The sequence below is a fragment of the Aplysia californica genome, unplaced genomic scaffold (assembly GCF_000002075.1).
Source record: "Aplysia californica isolate F4 #8 unplaced genomic scaffold, AplCal3.0 scaffold00792, whole genome shotgun sequence".
NCBI lineage: Eukaryota > Metazoa > Mollusca > Gastropoda > Aplysiida > Aplysiidae > Aplysia > Aplysia californica.
Genome location: NW_004798062.1, coordinates 215,560 through 242,296, shown reverse-complemented (window position 1 = coordinate 242,296; position 26,737 = coordinate 215,560). Strand labels below are relative to the sequence as shown.

At 40.0% G+C, this 26,737-nt stretch overlaps 2 protein-coding genes across 2 annotated transcripts in view; one reads left to right on the top strand and one right to left on the bottom strand.

Annotated features, from left to right (window-relative positions):
- Positions 1–247: 247 nt before the first annotated feature.
- On the bottom strand, positions 248–9,639 carry LOC101863935 (tektin-1). The gene is made up of 8 exons (XM_005109575.3): positions 9,533–9,639; positions 7,910–8,101; positions 6,241–6,406; positions 5,600–5,728; positions 4,621–4,764; positions 3,588–3,726; positions 2,992–3,075; positions 248–1,970 (listed from the first exon to the last, which is right to left on the bottom strand). The coding sequence occupies exons 2-8, from the start codon at positions 8,097–8,099 to the stop codon at positions 1,614–1,616; spliced, it is 1,209 nt and encodes a 402-aa protein (XP_005109632.1). The 5' UTR covers positions 8,100–8,101; positions 9,533–9,639; the 3' UTR covers positions 248–1,613.
- A 325-nt stretch (positions 9,640–9,964) lies between these two features.
- LOC101863700 (RUS family member 1) overlaps positions 9,965–26,737 on the top strand; it is a 19,609-nt gene continuing 2,836 nt past the window's right edge. Inside the window, exons 1-13 of the mRNA XM_013088701.2 lie at positions 9,965–10,295; positions 14,183–14,356; positions 14,767–14,844; positions 15,934–16,048; positions 17,035–17,080; positions 17,598–17,630; positions 18,571–18,676; positions 18,864–18,965; positions 19,896–19,966; positions 22,289–22,473; positions 24,197–24,254; positions 24,755–24,834; positions 25,997–26,106. Of these exons, the coding sequence (XP_012944155.1) occupies positions 14,186–14,356; positions 14,767–14,844; positions 15,934–16,048; positions 17,035–17,080; positions 17,598–17,630; positions 18,571–18,676; positions 18,864–18,965; positions 19,896–19,966; positions 22,289–22,473; positions 24,197–24,254; positions 24,755–24,834; positions 25,997–26,106 (1,155 nt within the window). The 5' untranslated portion in view covers positions 9,965–10,295; positions 14,183–14,185. The remainder of the gene's footprint in view (positions 10,296–14,182; positions 14,357–14,766; positions 14,845–15,933; positions 16,049–17,034; positions 17,081–17,597; positions 17,631–18,570; positions 18,677–18,863; positions 18,966–19,895; positions 19,967–22,288; positions 22,474–24,196; positions 24,255–24,754; positions 24,835–25,996; positions 26,107–26,737) is intronic.

Here is a 26,737-nt window from a genome sequence, read left to right as displayed (position 1 = left end):
TTGTCTGTCTGTCTTGCATTTTCTCACCACTGCATGGCCACTTTTATATCAATGTGCTTCTCTTTACTCTCAAAAAAAATATATTCTGGTCTTGTCCTACTCTTTTTCTTTGTTACTAATGCTCTAATCTGCTACATAGAGAGATACTACCATTATTGTGCTGATTCAACAAAAACCACAATCAGTTCACTGAGCCCGATAAGTGAGACAATATAATAGGAAATAGGGAATCTAGCTGAACAGAGGGTTTTGTTAGACGTGATTTTATTGCCAACCTAAGAGAGACAACAGAGGCGCTATCACTCAGCAGTTTTTCCATTGCTCAAAAAAAAAAGTATGCAGCTCATTAATAATACAATTACACAATGTCAGAAAATAACAAACAACTTTACTTGCATCGTATTGGGAAATAATATTTATAGGTACTTTTGCAGCAACGGACCAGTTCAGTAATAATATGCGCCATACCGGTAGTGAGAATAAACCTCAAGTCATGGTAAATCAAAATTAACTAAAAGAAGTTTTTGTCATATGACGTCGCCTTCATTTTCATAAGTTATCACAGACTCATAAGCGTGTTGGAGAAAAAAAACCCAGAGAAAAATCTGATGAGCGAAATAACTGAGAACATGCTGATCAATAGAAAACAAGTTCTCAAATTAAAGAGACTCATAAATACATCATTCTCAAAGACAAACTAAGTGGTGATGAGTTTATATCAAAAGATGTCAACAAACAGTTTTTTTCACATTAACAAAACACCTCTACTTTGCTTCAAAATTGTGCTCCTGTCAAACAAATTCTCTGTGAACATTTTGGAAACTAGTGGCTTCTGACAACATCAGATTTGCCACCACATTGAAGCAGAAATAATATAAGTATTTTCCTTATATTTCTTACATACATTACCTGAATTTATTATATAGCATCAACCATTTTCACCACTCACAGAATACTGATTTTGGGACATGGCAATTTGGGTAAAGTTATATCATGTGTATTTATAAGAACAAAACCTCAGGGAGGTAAGCCCACAATATAGTCAAATGGACAACACAGTAAATGTCACCAGAAACCAAATTTGAGTGCTTTCAGAATCTAATAATTACATGATAAAATACAGAACTATTGATGATGGTAAGAAAGAGGTATAAATGTACAAAGTATGTTCTTGAGAGTTTCTAATTTTTAAAAACAGCCTTTATCGCTTGGAGTGCACATTAAACAATACAAGCCTGTGATGCAGGCACTGATGTTTCACAAAGTCTTTCTTTTACTGTACACTAACACAAAATATTCTGAAAGACAGATCACTTTATAAGTCTACCTGCTCTAGGTACTTTTTCAAAAATATAAATATTGCTACATAAAGTAAAAGCCACCACTCCAACTTTCTTCACAAATATGTTTTGTTATTTTTCTCTCAAATTGAACATTTTGCACTAAAATCTTTTTTTAAAAACCCCAAAAACTAAGTTCATTTCTTCAGGAGAGTCCTTTCTAAAGTAGCTCAAATTTATAGCTGAACCCTAAACTGAATACCTCACCATTGTGTCATTCATTAAGCAATCAATCCCCTAAAATAACCTCCCCCTCTTTCCATTCCCAACTGACTAAAAATTCTGAATGTTGATGCTCTTGCGCATGCCCATGCACTCAACCTCGTCGATGAACAGCGTATTGGCCTTGACCGCGATGTCCTCCTCCAGCTCCAGCTGGTTGCGCACGAGGCCCTTGAGCGAGCTATTGGCGTCACGCAGCCTGGCCTGCAGCTGGGCCACCGAGTCGCTGATCTCGTTGACCTCCTCAATAAGTTTGTACTGCACAGCGTCGCGGCACAGCTCAACGTTGGGGCGGTGTTGCCGGGTCTCGAGACGGGTCTGTGCGACCTTCATCGGCGCCTCCTTCGCCTGGATGGCCAGCTCCAAGGTCGCGATATTCTCCTCCTGCTCTTTGATTTGGGCGATAACCTTTGGAGCAAAAGAGAGCAGTGAGTGGTTTTATTGTTTACTGCAAACATGATTCTACGCCTCTTGACAAACCGGGTTAAACAGCCTGCCTTCTCTACTTCATTTAAATTAAGTTGATTAAAATAATGAAAATTTTTCTTTTCTGAATTCAGATGTCCTAAGCCCAGAAAACAAAATTTTCCAGGAGAGAGAAGAAAACTGTTTTTCAATTCTTATACACACACTGTAGCTATACTATGTATCTTTTCTTGATTTTTTCAACATTTAGAATTTAAATTTCGACTGAATATTTCACAAAAACCATTGAATCTGCCCCAAGTGACAACCTGTATAAGACACAACCTGTACAAATAGTCACTCCCCCCTCCACCCCCGTTTCACATTTTAGAAATAGAATTAAAATGGCACTGCATAAAGAGTGATAACCTGTCCTTTAAGTAGCTGCAGCAACTATATGTATTTTTTATCAACCATGCCCATAAAACCTGTCCAAGATGGCTATGCAAATCTCTCATAGCCCGTCTCATTACCATAAACAATTTATTGGCCCCCGACGCTGTGGATGAGCCATCATAATCCACTTCCCTTTAGTTGAAGTTATCCTCAATCCTTCGCAGACCAGCACATTGTGAGGGCAATGTTTCTGATCCCTCACACTGTTTACTCAAGTTGACCTGTCTGTATCGTTTTAATGGGCCTTACAGCAGTCCTAAGCCTTCGACCTTGACCTCCAGTTGGGACCTCAAAAGGAAATGTCGTTTTCTTCATTTTGGGCAGTCCTGCCTAAGACATCCATTTGTCTAGTAAGGCCCCTTTTCTTCTCAACAATGGGTAGAGGACTTAAACAATTTTGACTGTACATGATGCGACTGATGCAATAAATTCAGAAACTTCAATTTTTTTTCAATTTCAAAATTTCGGACTTAGTACATCGGAACAACTGGCCCACAATTTGAATATAACGTTATAATCTAGTTGTTTTTTTTAAAACCACTAACTGAAAAAAAAAAGTTTTCCTTACTTTGTTGAGGTTATCCTCCAGCTTCCCCTTGGTATCCTTGCACTCCCAGATCCGGTTGGCAAACGCCTCGTTTGTGTCGTCTTCCTGAAGGACAGAAAAAACAAACAAATAGGTAAAATAAAATAAATACTCTTTTTTTCCATTAATTGTCACCATTAGCATACAATCAAACCTGCTGTAACAGCCGGCGATATCAGACAATCTCCTGTACAAAGAGCCACTTCCCATTCCCCCACATCTGAGTGAGACACAAGAAGATATTGGCATTGTGATTGTAGATTTTTTTTAGGCACACATCAGCACAATTTAGATCATCAAAGAGGCGGGCTAGTTGGATCCTGTTTGTCATCGGAATCTGTTTGTCAGCGCTAACCTGTGCTGAGACTGAAAGGGATGCAATGATTCAGAAGAAAAACAGAGATATTTGATAGAATTTCTCCCCTAACTTGAATCAAACTCAGATCTTCTACATGCCATAGTGAAGCACCTAATCGCAACACCACATTACCCTAAACAAAAAGCTGCAAACTGGGATGCAAGTTTTTACTTTTAATAAATAAAAATGAAAAAGACCCATAAAATCTTCATTCACTCACCTGTTTGCGCATGTCATTGCTTGTCTGTTGAAGAAGACCGTCAATGCTGGATCGAAGGTCAACGGAGTTCATTCTCTCCCGCTCTGCATAGTTGATGTTGTCATTGGAAAAATCTTGCCACTGCTCGGGGGACACTGAGCTGAAAGTTTAGTTTAAGTAAGAGTTTTACAGTGCTTGCAACACAACTAGGTCATACAAAGAAAAGAAGCAGAGATAAGGAGGATAGACATCTCATAGAAAAGAATGAGCAAACCCCAGTAGAGTACCCACCAACCATCCACACTGAGCAAAAAGAAAACAAGAAAATATTGTATTCGTTACTCTCAAAACAATGACAGACTCATCTCTCCTACATTTCATTATCAAAAATTCAATATACCTTTATGGTAGCTCCTTAATAGAGATTCCTAATCTCTTTCTTGCAATGTAACTGTGAATATTTGAGCAGTAGTTGTATGCAAACACATACAGTCAAAATCGTCTCCCATCATCAAGGAGAAGAGTGGTTGTCTGAGACAGACAGGTGTCTTGGACAGTGTCATAATAATAGGAAAAAGACAGAAGGAGGGAAAAAGGAAGTGATTACATGCTCAGGTGATTGTCTTTGACAGGTGGCTTTTTGAGCAGGTTCGACTGTATTCAACCCAGCTTTCACTGGCCCTGACAGGCAAGCAGTGCCAAAGCCCTAGCCTCCTACCTTAAGTGATCTAATCTGAGTGGGCAGAGGATAATATTATTATTCATACTAAAACCGTTTTCTGAACAACATCATTGATATCTGCCCACATACTTGGCTACAGCATTAGTTCATTTGGTATCATGCTGGACTTCAGAGCGGATGGACCTGGTTTGAATCCCTAACTGAGTATTCTAAACCCTGGGTTGTTTTGGGGAGTTTTTAAGGCCCTCCACCAATCTGGCTCAGTCATATTAGAAGCAAACTTTAAATTCAAAGACCCTGCTTCTTGAATAAATTTACACTGTTGAAAAGGGTGTTAAACATATACGATTTCAATTTTATTTTTCCACATACTTGGGTTCTATGACAGCCGCTGAGTCATTGAAGTGGATGTTCTGTGAGTTGTTTCGCAAGTTTTCACAGTATTCATCAATGTTTTGAGCTCCAAGCTTGTCCTTCAGGTCCTTATCCAGCTGGTATTTTGCTTTGCGGTTCAGCCTGTCAATAAAAGAAAGGTACATACAAGTATGTGTTACAACCTGCCATGAACTTCTAATTTGAAATAGAATGTAAAATGCCATTTTAGCAAATTTAATCATTATATAACTGTGATCACAATCATCTACTTTTAGCAAAAGGTAAAAACCATTACACAGTACTGTTGTCAAGGCCCATAAAATACCATTATAAATACACCCATCTCCCACACACCCCACTTCTCAAAATGCTTCGGATTTCATGAAAATGAATTTCTCTAAGCAAACCAGTGACAGATTATCATACCGGACCTATTGTCCTGTTCTTATTGACAGGGTTTCTTATTTGTTTTTAACCCTCTAGAAAGTAACCCACCTTCAATTAAAGGAGCTCCCCTACTGAATCTTTGTTGTAATAAAGGAAAATAAAACTTCGCTTATTTTAACGTAGATACACATATATATCTTTTTGGCAGTTGCACCCTACCGGCAATTAGGAGTATCAGTTCAAATTATTCCATATTTATCTGTTTTAATGTGACTGCATTTATTAAGTGCTACATCTCCATCTCAAATTCTTCACAAGTGCAGTATAGCAGGAATATTGTTGGCAAACTGTTCAACTGTTCTAAGCCCAGAAAGCAAAACTTTTCAGGAGATTCTCTTAATTAGAAATTATGCCCAAATGTTATGTATCTCTTTTTCCTTTTTTCAACATTAGAATTTGAATTTCAACAAAATATTTCTCAAATACATGCAATAAATATCACAGATTACTTAAGAAGCTACAATAAATAAACATTTCAAAATTTTGAAGCTTATCAGCTGACGAACAAATAAACAAATCATCGGCTTACCTCAGTTGTTCTGTGGCCTGCTCCAATGTTCTTCTGAGCAAGTTCTGAACACCCTCAATTGTCTCCACCTCTTTCAGCAGTTCCTTCTGTACATCATCATGTACCAAGTCAATTCCAACACGTTTCTCTCTGTCATTGGACAAATTATAAAATTGTGTAAATATATCAAAGATGTACTCAAAACATCAATTAGGTCAACATTAACATAATCATATTTAACCTCTTCAATGCTGTCTAGACGTATGCATCCATTTGTGGTCCACAGCTTGTCGTGGTCGCTTGGTTATAAATAAAGGGAAAAATATTATGCCTTTGCTTAAATTGCTCTTGAATGAACAGCTTATCCTGTTGCTTCTAACATAGATACATCCTAGCAATGAAGGGATTTTAAGAAAAGAGAAGAAAGCTTTAGTAGCTGATTCATTGTACAATTCTCTGAAAACCCTTTTATGAGTTAAACATCTTAATGGAACAGAGCCAAAGAACAGAAAGAAAGAGAGGTAAATCACAGACACTCTTGTGTAATTTCCAGCAGCTGAGCATGGTATGATATATGATTTCTACACCTATATCGGGTAAAAAATAAGAAAAGTTCTCTTTACATTCTGTGGAGATACGACACATATTATTGGTAATCCTACCTGTTTGCCAGACACATCCGAGCAATGTGCAAAGGCTCCTCAGTTGCCTGTAGGGCTTTATCAACTCTCTGTTTGAAGGCTTCCAAATTTTCGATTTCTTTTGTTATTCCTTTTAATTTGTCATCTAATTCCGTCTTCCAGTAGCGGATGTCATTCAGGCGCTGTTCTGAAATAAAAATTAAAACAAAAAGATTTAAGTTTCCACACAGACACTCAACTTAACCCTTTGAGCCCAAGCCACCAGTACAGTGGAGCTCGGATTCAACGAAGTCGTCGGGCTTAGCCTTCAAATGTATTCAACTTTCTCAATCAAAAGTTTGGTTTCAAATGAGAGGCATTTTCGATTCTTTGATAGAATTGCTGGAAAATTCCAGGAAAATACACTGAACTCTACTACGCACACACTGTGCAAAAGGGCCAATTTGTTCAAATGTATGCCTGTGTCATCTATCATGTATAACGTATCGTTTGCCAAACAAGTTATGTTGCCATGCTGAGTAGAGCCTAGCATACGGCAATGTTTGATTCCACAGTCCGGCGCGCAATTCATTACGTAGATCTTTGTTAAGATTAGCTTATCATTGTAATATTGATCAGTAGCCGGGGAAAAAATAACTATTGTGCCTTTGTTTCTCTACTGATGTTCCACACCAAGGCAGTTTGTACCCTCTCCCCCTATTCCCCCAGACACAGGCACACACAGTCACATGGGTGCTGGCCGGCCGTCCAACACTTTCACATGCAAAGACACGGATGCATGATTACAACGCCTGTGTTGGTATAAAAGGAGGCCACTAATTGATTGCATAGAGCAGTCCACCCTGCAAGCCACTTCCTTGAATCCAAGTTAGCTCATTTATGTGTTAGTTGAATCCGAGTTATTTTTATTGATTTTATGAATATAAAATCAGGGAATCCAACTCCTTTCGTTGAATCCAAGTTTTCGTTGAATATGAGTTTGTTGAAACCGAGTTCCACTGTACAACGGTGGCACGCAAAATTGCCCGTATGCCTAGCCACCGGTATACCAGTGAGCAAGGCCATATCCCCAATCCTGTGTGCCTTGGACAAAACGTGCACGGAAAACAGTGTTTGCTACACAGGATGTTATTGATTATATTGAAGATCTTTCTGAATTAGATGCTGGTGATCACGAGGACTACTACCCTGAGTGAGATATGGAATGTGATTCTGACGATGAATATAAATGTGAGAGTAAAATAGGCAAGAATCACTCAGGAGCTCAGATAGAGGAGTATGGTAACCACAGGAGGTCAGGTTTCAAAGAGTTAAGCTGCCTATCCTTTACAATCTGAACAGAGTATTCCTTTCAAATTTTAAAAACTTTTACAAAGAAGCCAATTGTTGAATTGGAGTGTAAAGTTACTTTAAAACAATACAATGTTGTTTTGAAGTAATCTTTGTTTTCGTGAGTGTTTTACGGCACTTATAAGTTCAATAAATAAAATTGTCTACAAATATAAATAACTGCGTGCTTTTACTTCGGCTGAAATTACTTACAGTAAGGATGCCAATATGTTTCAACTTAGTATGATCCCTGCTACAATTGAACCAAAGGAAACTAATCATGCAATTGTGTCCTATGTGAAGAATAATCTTACTTTTCCATTCCCAAATACCGTTGAAGTTGTAAGAAGTAATTACTTACCAAGTTTTTTGTCTACATCAGCTTGAGTCTTCTCTGTTTTCTTCGCCGTTTCTCCCTTCAGCCTGTCAGATTCAGCAATGAGCCTCTCTGCCTGTTGCCTTTCCACATCGGCATTTGCATACTTGGTGAGGTTTGACCTCGTCCAGTCTTCATGAGTGAAGCGGGTTGGAGCTGTGACAAGCCTAGCCATGGCTGTAAAAGTATAGAATACAGAAAGTTGAAATATCTGTGTACAAAGGGTCTTTATTGTGTGATATTACCATACAGAATTCCAAATGCTCTCTTTAATTTCTCAATCACAAATTAAAACCAAATGTTTTTAAATATAAGGCTTCTACCACTTTTTGCAAAGTCTGTAAGGAGATTCAAAATGTATAGTCAGATTGAAATAACATTTGGAGACCCAAACTTTTTCAACTGTTTTGTTCTATATACTGAGGATAACGTATTTGCATTATCATATACCATGATGAAATCAGGCGCTTGTCAAAATAATGAAATTGAAGAAATCAGCATCTTTCCACCCGTTGGGAAATTGTTTCAATTTTATTTTGTTTTGACCAACACTTTATGTCCATTTAAAAATGCATTTCTCTATGGATTTTACAGACAAAAATTGACCAAAGGCACAAAAAAAAATGTAAATTTCAAGTTTCCAATGAATCTCAGCTTTGGAATTAAAGTCAACAAACATTAACAGCCATTTTCTTGCTAATTTTATCTCTGATACGACACTGCACCTCCTTCAATCACAAATTTTATATCCAAGGTAAAAAAAAAAATCAACATAATGAGCCAAGCCTCGCCTATTGCGCATGAGAGAGAAAACATGCCTTGCCAATTGCTTTAGCATGAACTCCTTAAATCACACAGCTCGCCAAAAAGAACATGGCGGACGCCGCTGTCGAATATAGTGGTCATCGCGCAGCAAGGTGAGAGAGGGGCATATGTGTGCCTAGTAGTGTAAATCTATGGTTAAAACATAATTATGCATATATTTTTAAATATGCAGGCTGTATATAGGGCTGTACCACTTTCTGAATCTTATATTTCCATACATAATGTGCTATATAGGCCTATTTAATTTTCTTTAAACCATGAATTAAGCTCATGGTTTTTTAGCTTATGCACTTTGTGCCATCAAATGATTGTACCCCTGTTCACTGATATTTATCAAGAAAGTTGGTGGCACCTAGATCTAGATCTATAGCCTAAATATAAAAATAACATGCCTAATGTTATTCCTCAAAAATCCAAATATATTAATATAATTCAGGCTGTGGAAAGGAGTGTAATTATTCGGCTAGGCAGGAGGCTAACTATATGACTTGAAATGTATAAGTTGGAAGAGAACGGACGGGTGCATTGGATCTATCTTGATAATGAAACCTACATTTAAATTGTGCAATTAGATATCTAGAAATCTAGAATCTAAATCTAGATCTAGATCGGGGTTTACTCGATCGACCGAGTTCATCAGCCCACCTCGCTACGACTACGAGCAAACTATCCACAGAATATAAATAAACAATACATCAAAATGTTTTACACTCAAGACTATGAAATTCATTATTAATTCTGTACCGTGTCAGAAATGTGAATCTTATATCAAACTACTCTTACTGAGATTTCTGAAAAAGGTTCCCAGATGATAAAATGATGGCCAGGACGATGCAGCTCTATCAGGACGCTGTGTGTGTGGCTCCTTAGCAACAACGTTACCAATACACAGACAGTACAAGCTAGTCAATTGGCTAAATTTAAAACGAAGATGTCGATTGGATGATTGAACCGGATATGACACTTCTAAAAAGTCATTCGTGTTCAATGATAGCAAGACAAACTTTGGACTTGTTTTCCAGGGAAGATTCACACTAGGCTTAACAGTTTGACCAAAAAAAAATTTTTTTTAATTAAAAAAACAACAACATAAAAACAGTTATTCAAATAGAATCAACAAACTGAAGCTACTGGAAATGATAATCAGCTTTGTTACTTTTCTAAACGAGCTATTCCAGCCAATAAGCAGTAGGCAAGAAACAAAAACATGACGAAGAAATAAAACGTAGAATTACTATCTCGCTGATTTACCACATACACACCGGGTGGTCTATTTATAGTCATTTGTCTGTCGACGCGCGTGAGTGTGTAGACCTCTACTGTTGATCGAAGACGGTGTATTGTGTGCATGTCAGAGTGCTCTATGCCCCGTGCGCTCCAGAACCTTTACCGACAGACGAACGTGGGCTGCTCTGCTCAGCTGGATCTTGTGTTTGCGTAGACTGCTCCACTGCGCTCTGAGCAGAGAAAGTGCAGGTAATTCTGCTGCAATTATAAGCACAGGCTGAGCACACCACGACCTGCCTTGTCTTTGATCTCTGGAAAGGTGAGTCCACACACTCTCTCAACTAACTCAAGACTCTTAAAGTCAGTCTTTTTACTCTTGTAGATTAAATCTAATGTTAGCAATGTTAAGAAAGTCCAACTCAGCTACTCAACATTATACCTAATGTTTTTAGGAGGTCCTGCTTGTAGGTCCATGTTACATTGTTACATTGTAACTGTTGTTGTAATTTGTTTAACTTAAAAATATTGTGCGATGAAGTTTTACTGTGGTATTGGTACATGTATAATTAATTTGATAGAGGTTGATTAGATCTAGTCTAAGTTAATCAAAATTTTAAATTATACCGTAACTGTCAACTGTTTGAATTCTCTCAATATTATTATTATTGCTGTAACTTATAAATACATACATATATACATCATTTATAATTCATACATCAAACACACAAGGGAAATACTGACTCAAGAAAGGAAGTTGAAAGAGATGTTTCCAGTATGCTGACACCAGACATGTATGCAGCCTACGAGGATGAGATATCTACAGAAGAGGTTTGCAGAATTATAAAACATGCCAAAGACAGTGCTGGAGGGCCAGATGGTGTAAGATATTGCCTCGTGAAAGAAGCAGATGATGAGATGATTGAAGAAGTGACAAAAGACTTCAACAAGAGCATTGGCACTGATGAAATCCCTGAAGAATGGTTGCACAGCTGGTTGATACCAATCCGCAAACCAGGAAAAGACCGTTCGGCTCTCAGTGGTTACAGGATCATAGCCATGCTGAACACCTATAGGAAAATTCTGGAAAAGATAGTTTCCGGACGAATATCAGCACACTTAGAGAGGAAGTCCCTGTTGCCAAATGAGCTTGGCAGCTATAGACCACATCGAGAGACTGCAGTGAATGCGACTGTCATGGCATACGACATTTATGAAGGCTTTCAGCAGCGGAAGGAAACAGTTGTGACGGCACTTGACCTTGAGGATGCTTACAGCCGAGTTGACTATGAACGTTTGATCGACCGCCTCCTGGAATTTGATGTGAACATATGGCTGGTGAGATGAATAGCTGTAGCTTTAGTGGAAAGAAAAATGGCCCTGAGACAGGGTGAATGGACTTCAGATTCGGTATCAATTGCTCCAGTACTGCCCCAAGGATCCCCCCTCTCTCCTGTGCTTTTCAATGTGTACACTGCACAGGTAATGATGCAGCATGCATCAGAAGGAATCTGGATGTGTCCTGAGCTTTACGGATGACATAATGGCATACGAGATGACAGACTTCAGATGGCAAGGAACATGGAGAAAAGACTTCACTCAGTTGTAAAATGGTGCTACCAAAATGAAGCAGTTATCAATCCTTCAAAGGCACAGGTACTTTGGTGTTCCCTCGACAACAGATATTGTCCAAGACATTACTCCACCAATCACTTGCAACTATGAGATTATCGAAAGACAGTTAGAGCTGAAGTGTCTGGGAATTGTCTTCGACAGGACGTTGTCCTTCAACAAGCATGTGAATCATGTGGTTACAAAGGCCAAACGAGGTGTTGGTGCAATCAAGACCGTGGCGGCCGCTCTGATTCTGCAAAGAGTCCTCTTCCTGATGTTGCAGCGGGTCGTCCTGTCTGTCATTGATTACGGATTAGGCTGTCTCATGCTGTCCGACACACAGATCGCCAAGCTGGATCGAGTGCAGAATGAGGCAATGAGAGCAGTGCTGGGCTGCACCAAGGACACTCCAATACAGTGGAATCCTGTTATAACGAGAGGGAGGGGACCGGTGCGAAATTTCCGTTATAGCAAAATTCTCGTTACAAGGGATCCAGTAATATATTCAAGGGAAATAGTAAAGTAGGCCTAATCTATCTATGATTTGGCGTTCTGTTTATTCCTTTTTGTATTTCCCCCGATGATGATTTGTTCAACATGATCTCAAGGTCTTACTTGATCAAAAATTGTCGAATCAGGTTTCTTTCTCTAGCACTAGCAATGTTGACAAATCGGCCATGGCGATCAGAAAGAAGGGGCTCAGGCTCTAGGCTAACTTGCCCGCAATGTTGTCCCCCACCCCACCACCCCCTTTGGTGCGTTGCGTCTGCTCGCGCTCGTCATACATTCACTGCATCCATCTATCACAGCATTGTGACCCCTCCATCCTGCACCAGAGAAGTGAGAGGCACAGTATGTCTAGATAATCTAGACTGGGCTGGCCTATCACGCGATGCGTTCTGCTTGTGTCTGCGCATGCCACACCCTCCCCACTCATTCGCTCCGGCCTTCATTGTTGGTTCGCGTACGCTCTCCCATTCCTTGTTTCGCTGGATCACCGACAACTTTCTCAACTGGCAAGGTTTTATAACAATGTTTAATTGGTCTGTGCGCTGTGCACAGCAGCAGCAATATTCCGTTATAAACGACTCTCGTGACGGTCTGATTGCGCAATAGCAGTATTTTATTTACAAAGATAAAGAAGGAAATAAAAGGGGCTTTAGAACAGTGTCTTTATAACAGACTTCTCGTTGTTTCAGGACTCGTTATAAGGGGACTCCACTGTATTGTGCTTGCGCTACTTGCTAAGTTTAAGTGGCATCAGAGTGTGCCATAGGATAGCACAAGCAAAGATGTATCTCTGTGTAATGGGCAGGAAGGATCGTCCACTTCACAAAGCACTTCATGACAAAAAGAGAGGCAGAATCAAATGAGGAAAATCTTGGATGGCGGAAACAGAGGATTCACTCCAAAAAAATCTGTGTACTTGAGAACCTACCACATGGCGAAGAATGGGAACAGGTGGCCGGAGAACACAGGTACCTCACCAAGGTCAAAATAAGCATGGGCAGAGACAGAAGAAAAGTTGCGGCTTCCATCAACGAGAGCGATATCAACAAGATTGTTGACACAAACTCAAATGCAGGGGATCCTGTAATTTATTATTTATTCTGATGATTCTGTGAAAAGAGATAGCCAGCGAAGTGGATGGGGATTTGTTGCATTCGCCAACAATAAAATCATACACAGTGCATCTGGAGCCTGCAGACGGGCTACATCAAGTGTGCGAATGGAAATTGAAGCCATCACAAAAGCACTTGATTGGATGACCCAAGATCGCCCCCACACAACCCATGCTGTTCTTATCATTATCACTGATTCCATCCATGTGTACCCTCAGAAGGATTGAAAAAGGTTTCCTGAGAACAGAATGGATTCAAGTTATCGAAGCAACACGATCGCTCACATGGATTTTCTGCCCTGGTCATGCAGGTGTTAGAGGAAATGAAAAAGCTGACAGATTGGCTTGTGAGGCCACCTCAGTTGACAGCATGGTTCGAATAGAAGAACGTTCAACCAGATATGCTCTGGCACAATCAGTGGAAAGACCCTCGGCGACATTTTGGAAAGAGCAACGGAGCATCAATGGACATGTCCGGAGTGGAGGGATGTTGCTTCCTGAAACAATGAACAATGAATATTTATAATAACATTTTAATCGTTTCAATTTACGCAGAATTTTGATCAAATGCAGTATTTTTTTTACCATCTATGAGCTTACTCAGTATCAATGGCTGGATGCAAGACTCCGATAAATGTTTTGTAATTTGGCATTATTTGTCAAGAGTCCTGCTCCAAGACCAAGCCATCTTGATATCATGAACATGTAGTATGTAGGCATGAGGCAGGTTGCTGGAGGGTGCCACTGTACATATAATATATATGTTACTTCCTTAGTTTTAGTTTTATTTCTTCTCTGATGTCTCATTTCTGTCTGTCTTGCTTTTCCTAGCGCTTAGTAACCATTATTATTTCAATCGGGTTAGCTTCTCTTGAAGTTAATTTGCCAGTCCTTACCCATTTTAACTGTTTAAGCTAAGGTCACTAAAGAATTTTTATTAATGTCTTCTTCTTTCAACAATACTGGCTTCATAGGCGATGGATTTTCATGAAAATAAAGCAGAGGGAGACGACCACACTAGACTGGTATGTCAGGAGCAGTACGGCTCTGCGCAGAGGAAGAACAACTTTGTACTTGACGAGACTGACCAGAAGCTCCACAAAGTCGACAAGTCTGCGAACTATAGCTCAGTGAAGCAGGTGTTTAGTGTAAGCATTGTTATGTTCTTATCTTTATCTTTTACTTGTCCCTTTTGCTGCTACTGGTGAGTGTCGTGGGAGGTACAGTCATCTGTTCGTAGCCAGGAGAGTAGCCTAGAGGAAAGATGTGTGTCGTGTGTTCTAAGTGTGTGTTTCTAAGCTCTTGCTTTCCAGCCTGAGCATCTAGTGTTTTAAGCTCTATTCCTTGTGTTCCTATCAGTGTCGGGAAGTGAGAGGTTAGTGTGTGGTCTGTTATGATCTGTTTCTCCTTGGGTTTTTTTTGTTTCAGTTGTTTTAATGTGACCTGTTTCATTGGATAATTGGAAGGTACTATCGATAGATTCAACTTTTCTGTTCTGCTGCACACACATACACCTTCACCTGGAAAAGTTACCTCGAAATTATTTTGTTTATTTCAGAACATATTTCTTCCTCAAGGATATCCTGACAGTGTTAGTGATGACTACCTCACCTACCAGATATGGGACACGGTGCAGGTAAACTTGTATTTTAACTTGGAGGGATGGTATGAGTTAAACATTTTGAGGCCTGACCTCCAGAGGCTACCGTGCCCCTCTTCCTGAGATCCTGAGCGATGTGTTTTCTAACTTATTCATATGATCGTCAGAATCACAATCCATATTCCACTCAAGTTAGTACTCTTCATTACGTACATCTAATTCAGATAGATCTTCAAAATAATCAACAATGTCCTGTGTATTAAACAATGCTTTCAGTGGTTATTTTGTCCCTGGCGGGCCGGGTTAGACTAGGCATACAGACTAAAGCTAGATCCTGCTCGCCTAGTCTGAGAGTGGCGATTCACGATTCAGGCGGCTTCAATGAATCACACGTACGCGAGCGCTCGTGGAACACTAAGTCTCAGGCTCATTGTATGCGTGAAATGGGACAGTGTCATATTAACGCCACTTCGCGAGTCCCACTCTTGTTGTCCCGCCATCCCCTTTGCCCCCCCCCCCCCCCCCCCCCCGCCCTTCGTTGCGCTGCTATACTGATCTCAATTAGCGACCCACCCAACTCTAATACAGGCAGTTTGACCCGCCAATGTGTACTTGTAGCTAGGGCTCAAAGGGTGAAGAGCTTGCTAGAGATATAAATTGATCATTCGGAAAGCAGGGTAATAGATTTAATTTGTTTTTATATTATTTTAATGCCGCACTAAACACAAATAGATTGTTTTGAAACAAGCACTTGGCCCAATGAATGAGTAAAGAAGAAAGACGGGGGAAAACCTGAAGGTGATGCACGCAAATGTATGATCCAGTGTAGATATTTGTGTTTGTTATTCCACAGTTAAAGGGCATGCGTCTCCTGCTTCTATGTGGTGGGTTTACCTATTACCAGCTTTTCCCCCCTCCCCCCCCTATTTAGGGGTTGGAGGGGGTGGAGTTTTATGGCTAAATCTTGAAGCAAGGTCTAACAAATTTTAATGTACACTGTCTTTAGTTTCCCTGACTTTTAAAGTATCTTTAATTTATTTAAATAAGCCATTAGCCATTGTTGATAATCAGGAAGTTTTTCTTCAATCTACCTGATTTTTTAAAATTTGTTGTTTTTGTTTTCAGGCGTTTGCCAGTAGCATTACAGGGACTCTGGCGGCCTATGCTGTTCTCAAAGGTGTGGGTGTTGGTGACGAAACGGCCACTGTGCTGGGTGCTACCATGACATGGTTACTGAAAGGTTTGCTTCAGTTTTAACAATAACAGTAATTATTAATTATAATAATATTGGTAAAAGCATTTATATAGTCCATATCCATGCACTACGGCATGCTCCATGCTCTTTACTTTACAACTATTACTACCAAAGCAGACCGTGGAACACTCAGAGACATTCTTGACTTTCCAATTACACACACTATAACACTATCAAATGACAAAATCTTTCATTGTCTCTAGCTGGGTACCCATTCCTACCTATGTGAAGTAAGGAAAATTCATGTAAAGTGCCTAAGGACACAATATAAAGCCCCTCATAGGATTTGAACCCATGATCTCACAGCTAAGAGTCCAAGAGCCAAACAACAAGACTGCCATTACAGATAAATGCTGCTAACAGTGACGTTGAATCTGTACGTCATCTTTCAGCTTGTCAACGTAATGTTGGTGGTGAAATGGGACAAAAATGATTAAATTCCACACTTTTTTTGGTACCCATGGAGAAAGTGTGTTTACACTTTATATATTAACATACATGAATTATCAGAATATAGTCACAAAATTGAAATTCACACCAATGCAGACAATCAACATGCCATTGCTAGGTGCTACAGTACAGTGGCTTGTTTTTGTTTTTTCCAAGGTGTCTTGTTCAAGGACACACACCAGTGACCACCCACCTAAACATGCTACTCAAAGCAGGACTTGGGTTCGGACCATCCACTGTCCATCCTATAGGGCTGCAGCTAAGGCAGACTGAAGAGAGGGGTGGTTGGGGGGTGCCACTGTTAGGTCCTACTTCTTTTATCATCCTTTGTTGTTTCTGTCTATGTTTTACTTTCCCCTTTCCTAAATGTTATTTCACAGATGTGCTTTTCTCTACTCTGTGTTCTAACAGCTATTAAACCTATACTAGACCAACCCAAATGAGGTCTAAGGAACAAAATATCTTTTTGACCAATTCTTATAAATCTAAAATATTTTCAAGTTTTATTTCTTTTTCAACAGATGGTGCTGGCATGATGGGGAGAATACTTTTTGCTTGGATGAAAGGGTGAAGTTTATAATAGACGTCTTTTACATTTTTTTTTCCTTCTTTAATTAAACTGGAAAACATTTATTGTGAGGGGTAACTTGGAAAATAGTCAGTAAATGAAAGAGAATATGATCTACATTTTGTAGTGTCCTGTCCTCCACCCCATGTTGCATGAGTGTATGTATGCCCCATTTAGGTAAAATTCGTGGTCTGTTCAAGATGTATATATACTAGGTTTTTAAAAAAAATACAATACAATGTAGTTATGGCTAGTGTCTACTATATTGTGAAAACCGTAAGGTCCAATTACCAAACAAGTCTACGAAATTGAAAAAAAAACAACTTTTGATGTGTGTTTGTGGGGACACCAATATTCATATTTCAGGCATTATCAAATTTTCTCATATCCCTTGGACTGGGATTTTTTCCAGTTATGGGAATAGCTTGATTTTTCCCTATGAAATGTTGCTGCACACTCAATGTGTGTTAAATGCAATTTATGTATATAAGCTTTTTTTTTTGCTTTTTTTTTCAGGACTGGTCTGGATTGTGATGCAAAGAGATGGAGGTAAGTCATATTTTGTGTTTTGTCTGGAAATATATGTGTAATCAAGAACATTTTTGTTTTTATTGGTGTATGGAGTTGTCATGTTTTGCAATGCTAGAAAATTTAATAATATTTTACAAATATTCTCCATGGCTCCTCATACATGTATAAGGATTGTGAAATTCTTAAACAAAAGTAAACTTGACCCTGCCTGCCATTTGAAACATTTTTTACCCAGTTCTGGTACATAGATCGGGGATTTCCCCTCTCTGTTTGCCTTCATTTGAGTAATATGACGCCATGCACAGAAGACACTTTTAGGAATATGGGGAGGGGGGGGGGAGGTGTCCAAATATATTTCCACAGATTTTTGAATAAGAAATTTTGGCAGAAGTGTGGGTTATTCTGGGTGGCATTTAGGAAAGGAGACGTTCGTTTTATTTTCATTCCTTACATTGTATTTGTCATTGTGTATTAGTAATCCTCATTTGGGATGGTTGTAGGAATAGAGGAGGGAAAATACTTCAGGTAGAAGTAAACATGCCCCCCCCCCCCCCCCCCCCCCCATTAGGAACCATTAGGAACTTACTTGACCTAGTGCTCACATCCAGCAGGGTCTCTACCTTCTGTGGGGATCACATTTTTTGGATCATCGTAACTTTATGCCTGGCCTGAAGACACTTTTAGCCCATTGCTTTCAAAATCTGGCGTGTCTTCTCTCTTTCATTGGTTTGTGGCAATGATAAATCGGTAGTGACACGAATGGGCATGTGTCTTTTTCAGAGGCTTTTTTTTCTCATCCAAATTCTGGATATTCTTATTGTCTATGTTATTAGATGACAAGTGCCATTCTTATATGTTTATTTTTTATTCTTTTTTTTTTTATGCTGTGTGAAATTCAATATTTTGGGCTCCTCTATTGCATTTGAATAATTTAAAGTTTCCTTTGTTTCTTTTCCAGGTTATTTGCTGACTTCCTGAACGACTTGGCTTTTTTCCTGGACATCCTGGCCCCAACTTTCGGAAATTATTTCACCTTCGTAGTTTGTGTCTCTGGCGTTTTTAGGGTAAATATGTAGAGTGTTTTTTTTTTAATTCTTCTTTTTTTGGGGGGGCGGGGTAATTTTTAAAGTACCGTAGCCACCACTTTCCTGCCAAACTGATTAAAGTGTCCCGCGCTCTCATATGATCTTATGCAGTTGTGAGCGCCGTAAAACATTTACCAAACCCTCCCAACTTGAATTGTGTTTGCAGAGCATTGTGGGTGTTGCGGGCGGGGCAACGCGAGCAGCACTGACCCAGCACCAGGCGCGGAGGAACAATATGGCTGACGTCTCAGCAAAGGACGGTAGCCAGGTATGTGTCGGCTCGCTTTGAGAGGGTTTTGTTTTCACACGGCCTTGTTTCGTTTTCTAAATTCGGTCTCTAAAAATATACATAGGCAGAGTGACTGTGTGTGTAGCAATGACAGAGAAAGAGATCGATAGATGTGATGGCGATGCTTGGTGATTATGTCCACATGCGAGAGACAAGGGTGCTGAGGTTCCAGATAAATCCTGAAATCAAGATTTCTGAAGTTGTCTGGATTTTGTAATATACTCCTTTCTGTACATTGACTTGAATTGTTATCTCTTTTTGCATGTCATATTGCACTTTACATAAAAATAGTCGTAATGCAAGATGCATTAGACATTATGATATGTAAATTTTGACTACCTGCTTGCACGTTTATGTGGGATCCAAAAAGTTCTTGAATCTTGGCACATCAGGAAAGAAAAAGAGAGAGAGAGAGAGAGAGATGTGATGGTGATGCTCAGTGACCTCGACAACAACATCCATGAGAGAGAGGGAGAAAGATGTGATAGTGGCAGCACTAAAAAACTGTCATTTGCTGTTGTGCTTGTCTTTGACTTTGATTCATTAAGTGCTTAAATTTAAAATAACATTAAACTGACTCGAGGATTTATTTAACCATATGCCCTGGGGTCATTTTGTACCCCCAGGGTTGTATTCTTCACATTTAAGAATACTTCTAGTTTGAAGATCTCTCTGAAACTTTCTGTATTTCTCAAAAAATCATTTTGACAGACTGCTATGCAAAGCGTACGGATCGGATTAACGAGTAAATTTTCTCTTTGGAAAGGGGTAGCACAGAGTTCCCCACATCGTATGGATACGATAGATAGTTAAACACGACGTACGGATACGGTTAAATGAGGAAAAAAAGAGAAGAAACTTTTGCAGTGTTCATTCAGATTTTGTTCGTTTGTATTTTCTTCTTATCAGGAGACGCTGGTCAACCTGATAGCCTTGCTGTGCAATCTGGTGCTGGTTCCTCTGGTCAGCGGCCAGCAGTAGTGAGTGGAGTGGTACTGCAGTCTAGCACGCACATATAGCGAAATCAGCAGGGCGTGGAAATCTTTTCCTCGTGTAGTAATAGCTCGTATGTTCGTCAATGTTTGATGATGACCAATACATCCGCTGAGGAGAATATTTCTCCTGTGAAATTGAAAGAATTTGAAGAATTAAAAGTCACTTGTGACTTCTGTTGTGGCAGATGGGACCAATTCTGGCAGAGGAAAGTTTTCCATTTTTGTTATGTACGAATTTCATTATGATTATGTACATGTTTTAAATACAAAGAATATACATGTGTAAGAAAAAATTTCGGGCCTGAAAACCTGTTTGCTATGCGTGTATTCGCTATGTACGTGCTAGACTGTAAATTTTTATGTACAGTCGAACCTTTGTAAGACGGAATCTCAAGGGAGCCAGAAAAAAATTCCGTCTTAGACAGGGGAATTTCGAGGGAGATGGGGGAGGGGGGGGGCTTCAAAGGCCCAGCCGGTGGGATCAAGGATCGCTTGTCTGATCGGCAAGCAGTGGTCAAAACTTCACACCTCTCAATTGGTATCCGGTCTGATATTGATATGCGTCAGTCTTAATTATCCAATTGCCACCAGTGCTTGCCTTTCATAGGACCTCTGCTTGACCAATTAAAAACAGAAACGTTTGAACATCTCCTTTGATTCCACCCTCAGCCCCACCCATCGGTGTAACAAGTGCAGTCAACCAATGCCATCCCTCACTGCCATGTAACAATGATTCGAGGAGCTCCTTTCTCGGCTGGCCGTACGAGCAGGGTGGCAGGTATTGGTCAGTCTAATTTCACACCTCTGGCTTCTGGCTACCCAGGAAAGACTTCGTCGTGGCTGGCTCTCTTCTCGAGCACTCTCATTGGAAGTCGTGAGATTTCACACCTACATTACACTGACTATCTGCGTTACTCAGGGCTCACCTGATGGTGTAACATCTACCCCCAAATTGCACCCCTACTCCTCTTCCTCGCCTAGCGGCATGGCCATAGCATTAAGTTTAGAACCAAAGTTTCAAATTAGGGCTGAGCGGGCAAAGCATTTTCCGTCTTAGACAGGTGAAACCCTCGGAAGGGAGCGAATTTTTCTTTCCGTTTCCGCGTTGGACAGGTTTCCGTTTTATACAGGTAATTAAAGAGGAATATATCAAGGGGGGAGCGGGGAGATTCCGTTAAGACAGGTTTCCGTTCAGGCAGGTTCGACTGTACTATCACACTGCATGCATGCTTGTTTTTTTTTCAGAATACCCTTTGCACATTGCCATTTGCTACAATTGATTCATTTGACGCAGTTGGGGTTGACCAAAGTTTTCCTTCAAAGAGAAGCAAATACTGCTATTTTATATTAGTTCAATCAAATCTGGCAAAATTAGATGTGTTTGTAATGTTTATCTGCTCTAAATGAGTAATATTTTGTCAATATGCTTCTTTGTACTCCAACAAAACAATTGTTCCTGTCTTGAAACAACACAATTACTATCGGGGGTTATTTTTTATCATCAGTATTTGATAAACGACAGAAACAGCTGTTTTCACATATTTTTTCCCCTTTTTTCTCTGGATAATGAAGTATAACCCCCCCTACCCCTACCCCACATATCTATGCACCTCTGCTGATTCTTATTCCTACTGTAAGACATAATACAACCTTACTGTGACCCCAGATGTTGCACACTAGGACAAGCAGTTCGTTCGAAATTTGGAGGGGGGGGTATACTTTACTTCAGTCAATGCTTGATTTGAACCACCAAGACACGTGTTCAGTGCTGAGAAGTGTAGTTGAAACTATCCAGCGGGCCATTCATTGTGGAGGAGAAGAGTGGTTGTCTTAGGCAGGTGGTTGTCTCAGACAGTGGCATTCTACCATTCTGTGGTCTATTTGGTTGTTTAATTTGCAATCTGGCGTGTTGGTCAGTGGCAGGGGGGGTTAGGCCTAGCCTATTGTATTGTTTGGCTGAAAGTGTGTAAAGCAGAGAGAGTGAGTGAGTAAAGTGCGAGTCTCAGTTCAATTGTATTGTTTGATGCAAGCCTATAAAAGCAGTCTGGATTACTACAGGTAAAATTTTAGAGGGGAGAGCTGTAGCAAGGCAGAGGAGGCCTGCTGAGATTTCGGGTGGAGAAAAGGCTAGTTAGAGCCTCGGTTTATTTCTGCGTTGTGTGTGAGATTCCAACGTATCGGGGCCCCATCGCCGAGGAAAGGATCACCTCCCGGAGAGAAACAGGTTTGGCTAACCCCTGTTGTAAACGCAGGTTAAACATTATTTTATGTTCAAGTAACAACACATTCTATGTGGTTGTGTTTCAGTTTGGTGTGGCCGCTGTACGTAGTCTTCACGTTCCTGCATATTTTCGCCAACTACAAGGCTGTGGCCGCGGTGCGCATGGAGACCATAAATCAGACCCGGCTCTACTTCATCACGCGGTGGTACCTGGAGAAGGAGGAGGTGCTGGATGTGAAGACGGTCAACCAACTAGAGCCTGTGATCTTCCGTATGTACCAAAAACAAAACAAAAAATGTGCAAAAACTATATAGGTATAATTGTACAGTTTTCACTTTATGCTTCCTAGGAAGTTGGGGCTGTTTCTGAGTGTTCTACAGTCTGTCGGGGTAACGATGATAGCCGTACAGCATTCAGTCCTTGTTTCCAAACAGGAAAGAGCGCTGTAAAAATGCTATCTATTATTTTTATTATAAGTTTTAACGCCCCTTACAACTCTTTAAGGTTATTTGAGAGTTTAAGAGGTGAGACCTTCTAGTTTAACGTCCATCTTTGTTGGTACCGAGAGAAATGGGAAAATTCTTGCAAACTGTCTGTCCCAATGACACAACATCGGACTGAGATTAGCTTCAAACCACGAAACCTGTAATCTTTTGATAACAAGTCAGGTAGCCTAACCAGTAGACTACAAATGCCACCTGCAAGTACCATCAAAGTGAACCTAGTGTTATTCTTTGAAATGTTGGCAGGCGGTTTTTCTTTGTATTGCTGACTGGTCGACTATAAATATAAGTGTTAAGGAATGGACTCCGTTTGTGTTCTTTTCAGGTGGTTTTAGCGCCTGGTTGATGTGAATATGTCTTTATGAAGGCATAATACCACGTTTAACCCTATGTATCCGAACATACGTCTGAGCCTATTCTGCCTGTATACAGTGGAGCCTGCTCTAACTGCCACCTGTCTAAGACAATCACCTGAACAAGCAACCACTTCCCTCACCACTCTAAGACAACCAGTTTTCTCCTCAACTATGGGTGGCTTTCTTGGACGATTTCAAGTGATTTAGTTTGAAATATGCATAGGCTGGCATTTTCAGCATTAATTTAAAAAAATAGGTTTCAAGCTTCAATCTTGCATTACCCACCAAAATGTATGGGGAAAAAATGAAAATATGGTACATGTATATGAGGATAAAACTGCAGTACTGACAAGCAGAATATTTATGATGAATAAGGAAAACAAGAAAACAAACAAGATAAATAATACAGCAATATAATCGATAGATGTGCCCGCCGACCAACCTTTAACTCTTTAAGCCTTGAGCTTTTTCTACCATTTCCCGCAGGTTTTTTTTACAGTCACCTAAACCTAGTGCACTATGTCTCATTATAACCCCAAAAGTTTGCCTCCAACTTCTATATAGCGGAAACAAAGGCCTAGTCGTTACTAAAAAACTTGTTTCAGGAATAGTTTTTTTTAAAGACAAGCCAAAACTAGCACTAAATAAAACGAAACAGTTGTCACTAGTACTGGACGCTCCCAGCGTTCGATGGGGAGCAGGGTTATTACCACTGGACGCTCCCAACATCCAATGGGGTTTAAAGAGTTAAGACTTCAGGGACCAGGACATTGAGGATAAAGACTACAATGCTGTAAGCTGACAAACCGCATTTTTAAATTTATTGGCGCCAGATTTTTTTTTTGCGAAATTGAAACAACAGATCAGTTACCTTACTTATGTGAAAAAATCAAAGTGAAACTGTCACTAGTTTTTAAAATAAATTAGAATTCAAATTTCAGAAGAATGCCTTTTGTACAGTTACACTGACAAGAAGCCTTTTTATCTAGAAACTGCTGTGAATTTTAAAAAAGGCGTTTTGTCAGCTTATGACAGTACAAGCCGAAGAGAAACTGTGCGAATGGAATTTGTTCTGTGGTTTGTTGAGTGTTGTTGATTTATTTGTTGCGTTATTTTTTTCTTCTCTTTCTTCAGCAATCAGGAGAACTATGAATATCAACCTGGGTGTTTCGTTTTCTGAAATCACACAGAGGTAGGATCTTCTCATCTTTACTTGTCTTTTACTTTAGGATGATGGACTATTTGTTTCCCCTGTCTCTTTCTCTTTGTGTCTGTCCGTCTGTATCTGATCTCTCTCTTTCTCTGTCTCTGTTTTTCCCTCTCCTTCCCTCCCTCTCTTCCTCCCCCCACCACCTCTCTCTTTCTCTTTCCCCCTCTCTCTCTCTCCCTCTCTTTTTCTCTAACATTCACCCTCTCTCCATCTATCTGCCCCCCCCCTCTCTTTTTCTTTCCCTTTCTCCCTCTCCTCACCCCCTCTCATCCTCCCCCCGTTCTTCTCTCTCTTTCTCCCCTACACTTGTAGAAAGAAGTTGTCCCAGGATGTTTCGAACCTCTCCAGTAATATATAACTAATCGTGTTAAGGCCATGATGACAAATCCACATACAAAACCTCTTAAAAACAGTCTAGAAAATAACCAAAAATTCAACATTGAGCACCTGCTAGTTCCTTTCTTTCTGTCTTCCCCACGCAGTGGAGTATCATTCGCAGTTCTGAGAGACGTGTATGAGAGGAGCATGACGGAATACATTCTTGGAGTGGATTTCAAGAGAAGTAAGTGGGTGGTTGGTGGATGCTCTGGTGTGGTTTGATCCTTCTTTCCTATCAAACCTCTATTGTTCTTATTTCTCCTCCATCTCATTTGTGCTTGTTACTCTATTGTAATACCTCTAATCTTTTACACTTATATGACTTTGTGTTGATAGTGCGTAAAACTCTTTCTGAAACTAAAACAAAAGAGCTAGTAGTTATTTATATATAATTTTTTTTTGGTTTTTTTTTTTAGACTGATTATGAAGTCATATATAAGCCTTCTATTGACATTACTATATTTAAACACTTTCAAGTTTCATATTTACTTTTTCCTCCGATCGATTTCTTGTCTTAACCGAGCTTCTGTTTCTGAGTGTGGGTAGTTGGAGGGGGCCACTGGTAAGTCCTACTTTTCTTTCCTTTTTTGTTTCTATTAGTCTGTCTTACGCTTTTCCAGCTCCAAATAGCCATCAGAGCTTATATTTGTTTGGGACTAGAGCGCTCTATAAATGCAGTCCGTTATTGTTGTTATTATTTTTGTTATAATATTATTATTATTTTCACTCAGACCAAACTGAGCATGTTAAAAGGTAGGAAATAAAGACTCTATTATGAAAACTTTTATACATCATCGCATCAGCCTTCTGTATAACAAAGCGTATTATTATTATTTTATTATATTTTTCTTTTATATTTCCTTACTGGTATCAGTAAGACACTTCACCAATGCACAGAGAAGACCCAAGTTCGTTCAATTCCCATGTAGGCAGATTTTTTATCGAGTGTCTCGGTCATTCCGCAGTGATGTTGTATCTCTCTTGGCCAGGGTTTGCCCAGACAAATAGGGTTGAAGCCCACTTCCTAAATGATCTAATTGCATCAGAGGGTGCATAAAAAATACCTATATTTAAAAGAAAAAATTATTACAATTACTCATATTTCCTTTTTACAAATTCATTGTGTCAACTGAGATTCTGTATCTGGGAGTGGGTGGGTGGTTGGTGGGTGCTCTGATTTTGTATGCTCCTTGTGCCCTATGAAATATCTCTCATTCCTGTCTCTCCTCCTTTTACTTATTTGATACGTTTTAGCAACGCCTCTAAGCTTTGACACCAATACGACCTATATGTGCCACAAGTGCCGCAAAACTCTTGATTAAAACAAACAGTGTCTGGGTTTGCAGGAGAAATCAACATCGTTTTGTCCCAGTCTTCAGACACGCTGGATCAACTTCAGGCGTGTTTCCATGCGGAGCTCATCAACTTCATTGTGGAGAAAGTTCAGAAGGGAGAGGTGAGTCTGGGGGAGGTGTGTGTTGGGGTTTGTGTGTGTGTGTGTTGGGGTTTGTTTCATGTGTGTGTGTGTGTGTACGTGTGTGTGTGTGTTGGGGTGTGCGTGTGTGTGTGTGTGTGTTGGGGTTTGTATGTGTGTTTGTGTTGGGGTTTGTGTATGTGTATGGGTGTGTGTGTTGGGGTTTGTGTGCATGTGTGAGTGTTGTGGTTTGTGTGTGTGTGTATGTGTGTGTGTGTTGGAGTTTGTATGTGTGTTTGTGTTGGGGTTTGTGTGTGTGTGTGAGTGTTGTGGTTTGTGTGTGTGTTGGGGTTTGTGTGTGTGTGTACGTGTGTGTTTTGGAGTTTGTATGTGTGTATAGGTGTGTGTGTTGGGGTGTGGTTGTGTGTGTGTGTTGAGGTTTGTTGCATGTGTGAATGTTGTGGTTTGTGTGTGTGTAGGTGTGTGTGTGTGTTGGGGTTTGTGTGTGTGTGTTGGGGTTTTTGGGTCTGTGTGTTGGAGTTTGTGTGTGTGTGCGTGTGTCTGTGGGTTGGGATTTGTGTCCATGTGTGTGTTGGGGTTTGTTGCATTTGTGTGTGGGTTGGGGTTTGTGTGTGTGTGTGTACTTGGGTGTGTGTGTTGGGGTTTGTGTGTG

Excerpts from the sequence above, each read along its gene's own strand:
- LOC101863935 (XM_005109575.3), bottom strand. The coding sequence starts at position 8,099 with ATGGCTAGGCTTGTCACAGCTCCAACCCGCTTCACTCATGAAGACTGG. Across the intron at positions 4,765-5,599 it reads CAGGCCACAGAACAACTGAG|GCTGAACCGCAAAGCAAAAT; the intron begins GTAAGCCGATGA and ends TTTTATTGACAG. Across the intron at positions 3,076-3,587 it reads GCAATGACATGCGCAAACAG|GAAGACGACACAAACGAGGC; the intron begins GTGAGTGAATGA and ends TCTGTCCTTCAG.